General features: G+C 37.3%; 1 protein-coding gene across 1 annotated transcript; it reads right to left on the minus strand.

Moving 5' to 3' along the window:
- Positions 1 to 14,826: 14,826 nt before the first annotated feature.
- LOC122439343 (olfactory receptor 7A17-like) lies at positions 14,827 to 15,774 on the minus strand. Its single transcript, XM_043464415.1, has one exon. It carries the CDS (start codon positions 15,772 to 15,774, stop codon positions 14,827 to 14,829), a length of 948 nt encoding a protein of 315 aa, XP_043320350.1.
- Between the last annotated feature and the right edge of the window lie 423 nt (positions 15,775 to 16,197).

Genomic DNA, 16,197 nt, shown 5'->3' on the forward strand with positions numbered 1-16,197 from the left:
ATAACTGAATTAAAAAGTGATTCCATTGAGGTTTTCCTGTAGGTAACCATGCCAGGTTAAAAGGATGTGCCTGTTTGTTCAAAAATCTGTGACTCTGAATCATAGGACCAGAAGGAATTTAAGCTCCCTAGTGAGCTGGATTTTGGAGATATACATACAAACACACACACTCACACACTCACACGAACACACACACTTACATATGATATTTATATTGCTCATTCACTATCCTTTAGTGGTTATGATAAAATTTACAATGGGGAAGATATTTCATTTAGAACAATGGAAGGAATCATATTTGTAGGTAACAATGTAAGCTTTCAAGCAGAGGAAGAAAGATAATTCAATATAAAATATAAGTATTTTGGTAAGTAAATGTACACCAGAAAAAATAATTTTCATAGTTAAAATCTGGTATAAATATGTGCTTCATTTTAGTTAGGGTCATCTTAGGCTCTAGACATTATTACGTCAAACTTTCTACTGAAATTTGGGTTTCACATAGATATTTTGGTAAGTAAATGTACACCAGAAAAAATAATTTTCATAGGTGAATCAATTTAGGAAAGCAGAAAAAAGTTAATGAAGCAAGTTGCTGAAATTGTGTAGAGAGGTTTATATCAAAGAAATGGAAATAGCAGGCAATAAGCAGAAGGATCAAGTGCCATTTTCACAATCTGATCAAAGAATCATAATATGTGGCCCTGAGGCTTTAACCCTGCTATCATGTGAAACTTTTAGAATAGATTGAGAATGAAAGGACCATAAGGAATAAGAGATGTGGAAAGTAGTTGAAAATATGCAAAAGTGTGATGTATTTGCACCACGTATGAAGAACATTCCTTTTCATTTTTGTTAAGGCAAGTATTTGCAAGAGAAGAATATTTGATTGATGGTTCAATTCCTTCAGTTAAAAAAATATTGTAGAGAGCATAAGATGACTGACACAGATTTTACCACACAAAATTTTAAATTCTCAGAAATTCTGCATGAATAATTGTATACATAATGACATACCTAAGGGCAAACAACAATTTTGATCATAAAAATCCAATTCCTAGTTTGAAAGCATATAATAATTAAAAACAAGAGAAAAAACATGCTGAATTTCCTATATGAAAGTAAATAACTTGACTGATCAGTTTTAAAAGGAAACAGTAATGGGCTAACGATTCTACCAGATCAAACCAGTCAGTCCTAAAGGAAATCAGTTGTGAATATTCATTGGAAAGACTGATGGTGAAGCCGGAGCTCCACTACTTTGGCCAACTGATGCGAAGAGCTGACTCACTGGAAAAGGCCCTTACACTCGGAAAGATTGAGAACAGGAGAAGGGAAGGATAGAGGATGAGATAGTTGGATGGCATCACCGAATTGATGGACATGAGTCTGAGCAAGCTCTGGGAGTTGGTGATGGACAGGGAAGCCTGGTGTGCTGCAGTCCATGTGGCCGCAAAGAGTCAGACACAACTGAGCAACTGAACTGAATTGAATGATTCTACACGTATATTTAATATTATAGGAAATGAAATAATGGCAGGCTAAGCTCTTTGGCATACAATTTTGATGTAATAATCTTTTTTTATTTGAATATTAAGAGGGTGGAGACACTGAAATGTATGCCTCATCAATTGCTGTTGCAAGGGAAATGTTTGCCAGCATTCTAGGTCTGCATCTTATTCATCACAGTTAAATATGCTTCTGCTAGAAAAACATGTTACATCACTGTACATCCCTCCACAGCTAATACCCTTTCCTCTACCTCAATTAATGACAAACATATTTGGACTTAGGTTCTACTTTGATTGAAAACTGATATTGTAGGCTAGTAAGCTTACAAACAGTTGGAGGACATTAAAGTTGCTTGCTCAGATGACTAAGGATTTACTGTTTGTAAGGCCTGGCTGAGGGAGCATTCCCAGCGGTTTGAATTTTAAAACCACCGTTTTCTCCCCTTGGCTTTGGGTCTTACCCTATTGAGCTGTTAGGCTCAGTCTCAGGTCCTTGTGGAGTATATTGATGAGAATACTGTACTGGCTTGAAAACCAGTTCTCAAATATTTTCATGTGCAGGTTGATATAAGCTGATGACCAAGGAAACTTTTTTCATAGGAATGAAAACTATTTAGTTTCCTCAAAACACTTTTCATGCCATATCTTTAGCATTCAATAAGATGATCCTATTTCGAGGATGATTTTTTTCTACTTATTTGCTCTACATGAAAGGAGAGATAAGAAAGCTTTCCTCAGTCATCAATGCAAAGAAATAGAGGAAAATAACAGAATGGGAAAGACTAGAGATCTCTTCAAGAAAATTAGAGATACCAAGGGAATATTTCATGCAAAGATGTGTTTTATAAAGGACAGAAACTGTATGGACCTAACAGAAGCAGAAGTGGCAAGAATACACAGAAGAACTGTACAAAAAAGATCTCCATGATCCAGATAATCACGATGGTGTGATCACTCACCTACAGCCAGACATCCTGGAATGTGAGGTCAGGTGGGCCTTAGAAAGCATGACTACGAACAAAGCTAGTGGAGGTGATGGAATTCCAGTTGTGCTATTTCAAATCCTGAAAGATGATGCTGTGAAAGTGCTGCACTCAATATGCCAGCAAATTTGGAAGACTCAGCAGTGACCACAGGACTGGAAAAGGTCCGTTTTCATTCCAATCCCAAAGAAAGCTTAAACTACCACACAATTGCACTTATCTTACATGCTACTAAAGTAATGCTCAAAATTCTCCAAGCCAGGCTTCAGCAATACATGAACTGTGAACTTCCAGATGTTTAAGCTGGTTTTAGAAAAGGCAGAGGAACCAGAGATCAAATTGCCAACATCCGTTAGATCATCGAAAAACCAAGAGAGTTGCAGAAAAACATCTATTTCTGCTTTATTGCCTATGCCAAAGCCTTTGACTGTGTGGATCACAATAAACTGTGGAAAATTTTAAAAGAGATGGGGATACCAGACCACCTGACCCACCTCTTGAGAAACCTGTATGCAGGTCAGGAAACAACAGTTAGAACTGGATATGGACCAACAGACTGGTTCCAAATAGGAAAAGGAGTACGTCAAGGCTGTATATTGTCACCCTGCTTATTTAACTTATATGCAGAGTACATCATGAGAAATGCTGGGCTGGAAGAAGCACAAGCTGGAATCAAGATTGCCAGGAGAAATATCAATAACCTCAGATATGCAGAAGATACAACCCTTATGGCAGAAAGTGAAGAAGAAATAAAAAGCCTCTTGATGAAAGTGAAAGACGAGAGTGAAAAAGTTGGCTTAAAGCTCAACATTCAGCAAACTAAGATCATGGCATCCGGTTGCATTAATTCATGGCAAATAGATGGGGAAACACTGGAAACAGTGGCAGATTTTATTTTGGGGGCTCCAAAATCACTGCAGGTGATATAGATTATTTTATATTAATCTATAAATTAAAAGATGCTTGCTCCTTGGAAGAAAAGCTATGATCAACCTGGACAGCATATTAAAAAACAGAGACATTACTTTGCCAACAAAGGTCCATCCAGTCAAGGCAATGTTTTTTCCAGTAGTCATGTATGGATGTGAGAGTTGTAGTATAAGGAAAGCTGAGTGCTGAAGAATTGATGCTTTTGAACTGTGATGTTGGAGAAGACTCTTGAGAGTCCCTTGGCCTGCAAGGAGATCTAACCAGTCCATCCTAAAGGAAATCAGTCCTGAATATTCATTGAAAGGACTGATGCTGAAGCTGAAACTCCAATACTTTGGCCATCTGATGTGAAGAACCGACTCTCAAAAGACCCTGATGCTGGGAAAGATTGAAGGCAGGAAGAGAAGGGTAAGACAGAGGATGAGACAGTTGAATGGCATCACTGACTCAATGGACATGAATTTGAGCAAGCTCTTTCTCCTTTTCCTTTAGCTTCTTTTCTTTTCTCAGCTATTTGTAAGGCCTTCTCAGGCAACCATATCCTCTAGGTCTAGCCATATTGTTGCAAATGGTAAGATTTCACTGTTTTATTCCTAAGTAGTACTCTATTGTATAGAACACATCATCTTTGTCCATTCTTCTGCCAATGAACACTTCGGTTGAAACCGTATGTTGATTATCTTAACTATGTGGCAATGGATATAGCAATACATATTATTTAGTGTTTTTACATCTTTTGGATAAATACTTAGAAGTGAAATTGCTTAATCACAGCATAGTTCTACTTCTAGTTTTGGAGGAATTTCTGTACTATTTTCTATACTGGCTGCACCAATTTACTTTCCTACCAACAGTGTACAGGGTTTCCTTTTCTTGAGATCCTCTTCAGAATTCATTAATTGTAGACTCTTTGATAATAGCTATCCCCACAAGTGCAAGGTAACATCTCATGCCATTTTGGTTTGCATTTCTCTAGGAATTAGTGATACTGATCAACCTGCCATGTGTTGGTTATCCATCTGTATGTTTTCTTTAGGGAAAAAATGTCTATCCAGGTCTTTTGCCCATTTTTTATTGAGTTGCTTATTTTTCATATTGAGTTGCATGAGTTGTTTATATATTTTGGATTGTGATCCCTGCCAGTGATATAAGTTGCAAATATTTTATCCCATTCCATAGATGTCTTTTCATTTTTTAGATGGTTTCCTTTGTTGTGAAAAATCTTTTAAATTTAATTAAGTTCCATTTGTTTATTTTTGCTTTTATTTCCTTAACTGAAAGACAGAGATCCTAAACAATATTGCTATGATTTATGTCAAAAAATGTACTGCCCATGTCCTCACTACTCAGAATTTTATGAGTCAGGTCTTACATTTAGGTCCATAATCCATCTTGAAATTTTTCTTCCTATGTGGTGTGAGAAAATATTCTAAGCTCATTGTTTTACACGTGGCCATTTAGTTTTCACCAGCTTCCCAAGTGGCTCAATGGTAAAGAATCTGCCCACCAGTACAGGAGACACAGGTTCTATCCTTGAGTCAAGAAGATCCCCTGGAGAAGGAAATGGCAATCCACTCCAGTATTCTTGCCTGGGAAATTCCACCCGCAGGGAACCCTGGAGGGCTTGTCCATGAGGCAGCAAAGAGCTGGTCAGGACTGAGCATGCACAAATGCCCATTCGGTTATGGCAGTGCACTTGTTGAAGAGACTGAGCTTTTCTCCACGGTGCATGCCTGCCTCCTCCCATGTCATAGATTGATTGATCACAACTGTCTGGGTTTATTGCTGGGGTCTCTATTCTGATCTATTGATTCATGAGTCAGTTTTTGTGCCAGTTCCATGCAGTTCTGATCATCATATCTTGGTGCTGAGAGTACAGTCTGAAGTCTGGGATCCTCATGACTCCAGCTTTGCTGTTGTCATTGTTGTTTCCCCAGGATCGCTTTGACAATTCTGGGTCTCTTGTAGTTTCAAGTGAATTTTAGGATTTTGTTCTACTTCTGTGAGAAATATCATGAGTATTTTGATTCAGAGTACATCAAATCTGTAGATTGTTTTGGTTGTATGGCCATTAGAATATTACTTCTTCCATGCCAAGGGCATAGGAATGTCTTTTCATTTCTTTCTATTGTCTTTGATTTTGCTCATCTATGTTTTATGCATTTTTGAATACAGATCTTCCACCTCATTGGTTAAAGTTATTTCTAGGCATGTTTTATGATTTTAGATATGTATATATCATATAAAATCATATAAAACATATATCTTTCTCCTTCTTATAGTTGATTTTTAGTGTATAGGGAGGTATAGATTTCTGTGTTTTAATATTTTATCTTCCATCTCATTAGAACTGATTCAAATGAATTCTTTTTAACGGCTGAGTAATATTTCATGGTGTATATGTACCACAGCTTCCTTAACTGGAGCCCATTATACAGAGTGAAGTAAGCCAGAAAGATAAAGAACATTACAGCATACTAACACATATATATGGAATTTAGAAAGATGGTAACGATAACCCTATATGCAAAACAGAAAAAGAGACACAGAAGTACAGAAGAGACTTTTGAACTCTGTTGGAGAAGGTGAGGGTGGGATGTTTTGAAAGAACAGCATGTATATTATCTATGGTGAAACAGATCACCAGCCCAGGTGGGATGCATGAACAAGTGCTCGGGCCTGGTGCACTGGGAAGACCCAGAGGAATCGGGTGGAGAGAGAGGTGGGAGGGGGGATCGGGATGGGGAATACGTGTAACTCTATGGCTGATTCATAATCAATGTATGACAAAAAAAAAAAAAAAAAAAGATTTAAAAAGGAAAAAAAAATTTATCTTCCAACTTTTCTGATTTCATTTAACAGTTCTGATACACTTTTGGTGGAGACTTTCAGTTTTTCTATTTAAAGTATCTTGCCTTCTACATCATGGCTTAATGAAAGACTCCTTTTGTCTCTCCCCTTCAATCAACAGCCAAGAGAACTTCCACAACACAAGAAAGGTGCCTCTGCACAACCTACCAGGTTATCAGAGAACTCCACAAACCTGTACTTTTACGGTGGGGACATACAGGAGAAGCCAACTACCTACAAGATGGTGATAGAGCCTGTGACTCAGGATTTCTCAGGCCCATTAGGAAAGCCTGCATCCCTGTGGCCCGGGCAGCATACTGGTAACTGTGGCAACAAGCAAGCTACCCACTGAAAGAGAACATCTTTGGCAGAGGTTGGAAAGTGCACACTTTCAAATGATAATCAAGGGCTGCTCAGATAGGAAGGTTGAAAAACCAAGAGAAAAAAGAAAAAGTTATGCCACCTAGTGGATTAAAAAACAAAGCATTTTAATTTAGTAGAAGGAAAGGGAAAACTGCTCCCTTCTTCAAAGGCACCACCTGAGAGGAACAGCACATCAAACCCGAGAAAGAACCACAGAAACACCACCGCAGAAAGAAAGCAACAACTGCCCAGCAGCCAAGCTTCAACACTGTCGTGAAGAAACTCAATTCAAGGAAACCGAGAAAGGAAGCTGAATGAACCCAGGAATAAAATTAATGACCAGAAGGAATGCTTTCCAAAATATTGAAACCTTAAGATAAAACTAAACAGAAATTCTAGAGCTGAAAGGGAAACAATAAGCCAGATGAAGAATGCATTAGAAATCACTGGAAACAGGACAGAGTTAGTGAGTTTGAATATGGAAAGGTAAACATGATACAAGTAGAAGAAGAAAGAGAAATTAGATAATAAACAATGAGGCTATTCAAGGAGAGGTAACTGACTCTTGAAAGAAGGGCCACTTTAAGGTAATGAGTGTCTGAAAAGGAGAAGAGAAAAAAGAAATGTGTAGAGAGTTTATTCAGATAAACAAAACTGAGTATTCCCCAAACTTGGACAAAGAATTGGATATACAAGTCCATAAAGTTAAGACCATCTGATTACCTCAATGCACAAAAACCTTCCCCAGGACACATCATACTAAAGTTGTCAAAATCATTAACAAAAAATAATTTAGAGGCTGAGACAGAGAAAGCAGGATGGTAGCCTTCATGAAACACTCATTAGACTCAAAGAAGATTTCACGGCAGAAATCCTACAAGCCAGGAGGGAGTGGCATGGCATTCTCAAAATTCTGAAAGAGAAAAACTTTCACCCCAAAGTAGTCTATCCATAAAAATTATCATTAAGATATGAAAGAGAAGTCCTTTTTCATACAAACAAATGCTAAGGGAGTTTAGCAACACTAGACCTAACCTACAAGAAAAAGCTCTTCAACATGAAACAAAAAAGGCAAAAACACACAAAACTTTCAGTAAAGTGACAAATAGACAGAGTCATAAAATCATAAATACTGCTGGAATAGATTTTTAAATACCTTATTATAGTGTAATGTGCAAAGAGGACAAAAAGCAGAAAACAATTATGGCTACTTCAATTAGGCAACAAGCTCACAACATAAAAAGGCAACTAAGACACAAAACGGGAAGAGGAAAACTAAGGAACCCATGTGTGCAACAAAAATAAGATGCTATCAGTGAGAAAATGACTATTTTTACCTATGAGATGTTTGCCACAAATCCATGGTGATCACAAAATACAAATCTAGAAGACTCAAAACATCAAAAAAGAGGAAACTGATTAAAACAAATCCTAGAAAAATGGCCAAATTTAAATGGCAGACAGAAACTCAGGAAAAAGGAAAAAGGGAGGTGGGGAATAGAATAACCAGAACAGAAAAGATAAAATAGTAGTACTAAATCCTCATCTGTCAATAATCATTCTAAATGTGTTGAATGCACCTATCAAAAAAACAGAGTGTCTGGATGGATTAAAATACAAGACCCACATACATACTAAACCCAAGAGACTCTTCATGTCTAAAGACATAGATTTAAAATTAAGAGATGGAGAAGGCTACCCCAAGCAAATGGCAACATAAAAGGTGTAGCCATAATCATATCAGAAAAAAATGGATTTCAAGACAAAAGGGGAGCCAAAAGACAAAAATGGACAATTCATCAGGAACACTTAATTTCTTTTTCTTTTATTTATTTATTTACTTTACTTTACTTTACAATATTGTATTGGTTTTGCTATACATTGACATGAATTCTCCATGGGTGTACATGTGTTCCCCATCCTGAACCCCCCTCCCACCTACCTCCCCATCCCATCCCTCTGGGTCATCCCAGTGCACCAGCGCTCAGCACCCTGTCTCATGCATCGACTTGGGCTGGTGATTCGTTTCACATATGATAATTTCCATGTTTCAATGTCATTCTCCCATATCATCCTGCCCTCGCTCTCTCCCACAGAGTCCAAAAGACTGTTCGATACATCTGTGTCTCTTTTGCTGTCTCGCATGCAGGGTTATCATTACTATCTTTTTAAATTCCATATATATGCATTAGTATACTGTATTGCTTTTTTCTTTCTGGCTTACTTCACCCTGTATAATAGGCTCCAATTTCATCCACCTCATTAGAACTGATTCAAATGTATTCTTTTTAATGGCTGAGTAACATTGCATTGTGCATATGTACCACAGATTTCTTATCCATTTCTCTGCTGATGGGCATCTAGCTTGCTTCCATGTTCTGGCTATTATAAACAGTACCATAATGAACATTGGGGTGCACATGTCTCCTTCAATTCTGGTTTCCTCAGTGTGTATTCCCAGCAGTGGGATTGCTGGGTCATATGGCAGTTCTATTTCCAGTTTTTTTAAGGAATCTCCACGCTTTTCTTTAGTGGCTGTTCTAGTTTGCATTCCCACAGAGTAAGAAGGTTCCCTTTTCTCCACACCCTCTCCAGCATTTATTGCTTGTAGACTTTTGGATAGCAGCCATTCTGACCGGCGTGAGATGGTACCTCATTGTGGTTTTGATTTGCCTTTCTCTGATAATGAGTGATGTTGAGCATCTTTTCATGTGTTTGTTAGCCATTTGTATGCCTTCTTTGGAGAAATGTCTGTTTAGTTCTTTGACCCATTTTTTGATTGTGTCTTTTATTTTTCTGGAATTGAGCTGCAGGAGTTGCTTGTATATTTTTGAGGTTAATCCTTTGTCTGTTGCTTCATTTGCTATTTTTTTTTTCCCATTCTGAAGGCTGTCTTTTCACCTTGCTTATAGTTTCCTTTGTTGTGCAGAAGCTTTTATGTTTAATTAGGTCTCATTTGTTTATTTTTGCTTTTATTACCAATATTCTGGGAGGTGGGTCATAGAGGATCCTGCTGTGGTTTATGCTGGAGAGTGTTTTGCCTATGTTTTCCTCTAGGAGTTTAATAGTTTCTGGTCTTACATTTAGACCTTTAATCCATTTTGAGTTTATTTTTGTGTATGGTGTTAGAAAGTGTTCTAGTTTCATTCTTTCACAAGTGGTTGACCAGTTTTCCCAGGACCACTTGTTAAAGAGATTGTCTTTTCTCCATTGTATATTCTTGCCTGCTTTGTCAAAGATAAGTTGTCCATAGTTGCGAGGATTTATCTCTGGGCTTTCTATTTTGTTCCATTGATCTATATTTCTGTCTTTGTGCCAGTCCCATGCTGTCTTGATGACTGTGGCTTTGTAGTATAGTCTGAAGTCACGCAGGTTGATTCCTCCAGTTCCACTCTTCTTTCTCAAGATTGCTTTGGCTATTCGAGGTTTTTTTGTATTTCCATACATATTGTAAAATTATTTGCTCTATCTCTCTGAAAAAATACCATTGGTAGCTTGATGAGGATTGCATTGAATCTATAGATTCCTTTGGGTAGTATACTCATTTTCACTATATTGATTCTCCAAATTAATGAACACGGTATATTTTTCCATCTATTTGTGTCTTCTTTGATTTCTTTCACCAGTGTTTTACAGTTTTCATATATAGGTCTTTTGTTTCTTCAGGTAGATATATTCCTAAGTATTTTATATTTTTTTGTTGTTGCAATGGTGAATGGAATTGTTTCCTTTATTTCTCTGTTTTCTCATTTTTAGTGTATAGGAATGCAAGGGATTTCTGTGTTAATTTTATATCCTGCAACTTTACTATATTCACTGATTAGCTCTAGTAATTTTCTGGTGGAGTCTTTAGGGTTTTCTATGTAGAGGATCATGTCATCTGCAAACAGTGAGAGTTTTACTTCTTTTCCCATCTGGATTCCTTTTATTTCTTTTTCTGCTCTAATTGCTGTGGCCAAAACTTCCAAAACTATGTTGAATAGTAGTAGTGAGAGTGGGCACCCCTGACCCTTGTTCCTGAATTTAGGGGAAATGCTTTCAATTTTTCACCATTGAGAATAATGTTTGCTGAGTCTTTGTTATATATAACTTTTATTATGTTGAGTTATGTCCCTTCTATTCCTGCTTTCTAGAGGGTTTTTGTCATAAATGGATGTTGAATTTTGTCAAAGGCTTTCTCTGCATCTATTGAGATAATCATGTGGTTTTCACTTTTCAATTTGTTAATGTGGTCTATTACATTGATTGATTTGTGGATATTGAAGAATCCTTGCATCCTGGGATAAAGCCCACTTGGTCATGATGTATGATCTTCTTTCATATGTGTTGGATTCTGTTTGCTAGAATTTTGTTAAGGGTTTTTGTATCTATGCTCATCAGTGATATTCGCCTGTAGTTTTCAATTTTTATGGCATCTTTGTCAGGTTTTGGTATTAGGGTGATGGTGGCCTCATAGAATGAGTTTGGAAGTTTACCTTCCTCTGCAATTTTCTGGAAGAGTTTGAGGAGGATAGGTGTTAGTTCTTCTCTAGATTTTTTGTAGAATTCAGCTGTGAAGCTGTCTGGTCCAGGGATTTTGTTCGTTGGAAGATTTCTGATTACTGTTTCACTTTCCGTGCTTGTGATGGGTCTGTTAAGATCTTCTATTTCTTCCTGGTTCAGTTTTGGAAAGTTGTACTTTTCTGAGAATTTGTCCATTTCTTCCAAGTTGTCCATTTTATTTGCATATAGTTGCTGATAATAGTCTCTTATGATCCTTTGTATATCTGTGTTCTCTGGTGTGATCTCTCCATTTTCATTTCTAATTTTGTTGATTTGATTCTTCTGCCTTTGTCTCTTGATGAGTCTGGCTAATGGTTTGTCAATTTTATTTATCTTTTCAAAGAACCAGCTTTTGTTTTGTTGATTTTTTTCTATGGTCTCTTTTGTTTTTCTTGCATTTATTTCTGCCCTAATTAATATTTCTTTCCTTCTACTAACCCTGGGTTTATAATTTCTTCCTTTTCAACTTGCTTTAGGTGTAGAGATAGGTTAGATATTTGGCTTTTTTCTTGTTTCTTGAGATAAGCCTGTATTGCTATGAACCTTCCCCTTAACACTTCTTTTAAACAGTGTCCCATAGGTTTTGGGTTGTTGTGTTTTTATTTTCATTCGTTTCTATGCACATTTTGATTTTTTTAAATTTCTTTTGTGATTTGTTGGTTATTCAGTAGCGTGTTGTTCAGTCTTCATATGTTAGAATTTTTAATAGCTTTTCTCCTGTAATTGACATCTAATCTTACTGCATTGTGGTCAGAGAAGATGCTTGGAATGATTTTAATTTTTTTTTCAATTTACCAAGGCTAGATTTATGGCCCAGGATGTTATCTATCATGGAGAATGTTCCATGTGTGCTTGAGAAAAAGGTGAAATTCATTGTTTTGGGGTGAAATGTCCTATAGATATCAATTAGGTCTAACTGGTTCATTGTATCATTTAAAGTTTGTGTTTCTTTGTTGATTTTTTATTTAGTTGATCCATTCATAGGTGTGAGTGGGATATTAAAGTCTCCCACTGTTATTATATTATTGTTAATTTCCCCTTTCATACTTGTTAGCATTTGTCTAACATATTGTGGTGCTCCTATGTTGGGTGCATATATATTTATGATTGCTATATATTCTTCTTGGATTGACCCTTTGATCATTATGTAGTGTCCACCTTTGTTTCTTTTCACAGCCTTTGTTTTAAAGTCTATTTTATCTGATATGAGTATTGCTACTCCTGTTTTCTTTTGGTCTCTATTTGCATGGAATATCTTTTTCCAGTCCTTCACTTTCAGTCACTTTCCTGTTTAGTGAAGTTTGCACTGGTGTTCTGGTGGGTGGAGCTGGACTTCTTCTCTCTAGAGTGCAATGAAGTGTCCAGTAATGGGTTTTGAGATGTCAGTGGGTTTTGTGTGACTTTGGTCAGCCTGTATATTGAGGCTCAGAGTCATGTTCCTGTGTTGCTAGAGAATTTGCATTGTATGTCTTGCTCTGGAGCTTGTTGGCCCTTGGGTGGTGGTTGGTTTCAGTGTAGGTATGGAGGCGTTTGATGAGCTCCAATCAATCAACGTTCCCTGGATTCAGGAGTTCCCTGGTGTTCTCAGGATTTGGACTTAAGCCTCCTCCCTCTGCTTTTCAGTCTCATTCTTACAGTAGCCTCAAGACTTCCTCATCTATACAACACTGATGAGAAAACATCTAGGTTAATGATGAAAAGTGTATCCACAGTGAGGGACACCCGGAGAGGCACACAGAGTTACATGGAGAAGAGAAGAGGGAGGAAGGAGACAGAGGTGGACAGGAGGAATGAAAGGGGGAGTCAAAAGGAGAGAGACAGATCCAGCCAGTAAAAAGTTCCCTAAATGTTCTCCACAGCCCGGAACACACAAAGACATTCACTGAGCTGGGTAGAGAAGAAAAGGGGGAGGGGGGAGATAGAGGCCACTTGGTGGAGGAAAATAAGAGTCAAAAGGGGGACAGAGCAATCAGGCCTGTGATCTCACTCCCAAGTAAAAATGGGTACTGAACATTGGGTTCTTAAAGGTACAAAGCTGATAACAAATACCAAAAAGCAAAGATTAAAAATCTAGTGTAGAAGTTAGATTCTCAAAAATACAATATTAAAACAAAACAAAACATAATATCAACAACAAAGTCACCAAAATTATAAAATATATATACATATGAAGTTTGCTTTTAAAACTAGGGTCTTCCTTTTTTTTTTTTTTTCCTCCAAGGTAATATTAGGTTATAAAAATGAAAATTAAAGGAGTAATGGGGACTTAAAAATAAAAAAAAAATCATTAAATTATTTTTTTTAATTTTTTATTTAATTTAAATTGTGATAATAGTAAAAATATATCTAAGACTTTCTCTGGAGCTGTTGCGAACAGTGTGGGGTCAGTTCAGTTCAGTTTGGGGTCTCCTAATGTTCATTGGAAGGACTGAAGCTGAAGCTGAAACACTAATACTTTGGCCACCTCATGCGAAGTGTTGACTCATTGGAAAAGACCCTGATGCTGGGAGGGATTGGAGGCAGGAGGAGAAGGGGACGACAAAGGATGAGATGGCTGGATGGCATCACCGAATCAATGGACATGAGTTTGAGTAAACTCTGGGAGTTGGTGATGGACAGGGAGGCCTGGCGTGCTGTGATACATGGAGTCACAAAGAGTTGGACACGACTGAGCGACTGATCTGAACTGAACTGGACAGAGAAGCACAAAACATATAAAACAATAGTTAACAGACCTAAAGGGAGTAATTGACAGTAACACAATAATAGCACATGACTTTAACAATCCTGATATATGAATAAATATCCAGCTAGAAAGTCAAAAAATAAGTATCAGCTAAATTAAATATAAGGCCAGATGCATTTGATATATTTATATAGAACATTCCATTCTAATGCAGAAGAATATATATATTTCTCAAGTGCACATGGGACATTCTCAAGAATAGGCCACGTTTTGGGGACACAAAGCTAGCCTCAATAAATTTAGGAAGTTTTGAATCACATCAAGCTTCTCTTCTGATCACTAGGATATGAAACTAGAAATCAAATAAAAGAAGAAAGTTGGAAACAAAAAACAGAACTCTGTGAAAACTGAAACACATGCTACTGAACAACTATTAGGTCAATAAAAATACCAAAGGAGGAATAAAGAATCACCTGAAGACAAATGAAAATAAAAATATCACATATTTAAATCTATGAGATATACTAAAACTGAACTAATATTGAAATATTTGGCAATACAGGTCTACCTCGGGCACAAGAAAATTTCAAGGTAAACAATTTTTATTTGCAACAGAAAAAAGATCACCATACCATTTCATGGTAGCAAAACATGTCAGATTGTTTGCTTTCATAATGTCTTGTTGTGAACACCATATGATATCACTTATATAGGGAATCTAAAATATGACACAAATGTCCTTATCTCTGAAACAGAAACAGATTCACAGACATAGAGAACAGACTTGCAGACAGTGAATAACACTTAAAAGAGAGTTCCTAAAATTCTATAAAGATACTGAATTCAAAGAAGGAAAGAAAAATGGAAATTGCAGGAAATAAGTGCAAGGAGCAAATTTTATTTCACAATGATCAAAGAAGAATTTCTGGTTTTGATACTTTGAGTTATGCAATCCAGAGCACTAGTATAATTGGTCTTTTGTACTTGGCATCCAATACAATCTCTTTAGACCCTCTTTTATATCTCGGTTTCTCAGACTGTAGATGAAAGGGTTCAGCATAGGTGTGACCACAGTGTACATGACCGAGGCAATTGTACTTGAATGTGAGGTGTAGGTAGTCCCAGAGCTAAGGAACACTCCTAAGGCTGTAAAATAAAATAGGAAGACAACTGAGAGGTGGGACACATAGGTGGAAAATGCTTTATACTTCCCCTGAGCTGATGTGATTTTACATATGCAGGAAACTATTTTAGAATATGAGCAAAGGATGCCAGCAAAAGGACCAACACCCATCAGGACAGCTGCAAAATACATCACTATGTAGTTAAGAAAGATGTCGGAACTGGCAAGTTGTACCAGCTGACTGAGTTCACAGAAAAAGTGGGGGATTTGCACAAGTGGACAGAAGGACAATCGCAACACCATTAAGCTGTGTAGCAAGGAATACAAGGCAACAAGCACCCAGGATATCAGAACCAGCAGTCCACAGAGCCGGGGGCTCATGATGACCGTGTAGAGCAGGGGATGGCAGATGGCCACATACCGATCATAGGCCATCACACTCAGGAGAATGTCATCCAATCCTGCAAACAGTATGTAAAAATACATTTGGGTGATGCAGCCTCCATAGGTGATACCTCTGTTATTGTTCTGGATGTTCCACAGCATCTTTGGGATGGTGGTGGAGGTGAAACAGATGTCTACAAAGGACAGGTTGGAGAGGAAGAAGTACATGGGGGTGTGGAGGTGGGAGTCCGAGCTGATGACCAGGATGATGAGCAGGTTTCCAAACACAGTGATTAGGTACATGGAGAGGAAGAGCCCAAAGATGAGGGGCTGCAGTTCTTCTTCTTCTGAAAGTCCCAGAAGAAGAAATTCTAAAATTCGTGTATTATTCCCTGGTTCCATGGGGTGGAGGTGCCTATCAGGAAAAAGGAAAATAACATGACTCGTTTGCACAAAAACTGGCATAATTCACATATCTGAAATACTGCAATTTCTATTTAACCCTCAAGTAATTGATCATAATACCTTATTTATAGAAAAGTTCTCTTCCAAAGTACACTCCATTTCAACTCTGACAAAGAATTTTTGTCCCATTTTCATCACATTGGCAAAGAGCTCATCTATTCTAGAGTTCTAATGAGGTATTTCTTCATTTATTTGAGAAATACGTATTTAGTGCTGACCCAGTAGAAAATGCTGAAAAATAAACCTCTCCCAGTCCACAGATTATGATTGAGGATATTCACATAAAATATGATAGAATATGTCAGGATGTCAAGCATGCTATGAAGAAAACAAAACCAGCTATAAAGGAGAGCCTGGCAG

The sequence above is a fragment of the Cervus canadensis genome, chromosome 4 (assembly GCF_019320065.1).
Source record: "Cervus canadensis isolate Bull #8, Minnesota chromosome 4, ASM1932006v1, whole genome shotgun sequence".
Classification (NCBI taxonomy): Eukaryota; Metazoa; Chordata; class Mammalia; order Artiodactyla; family Cervidae; genus Cervus; species Cervus canadensis.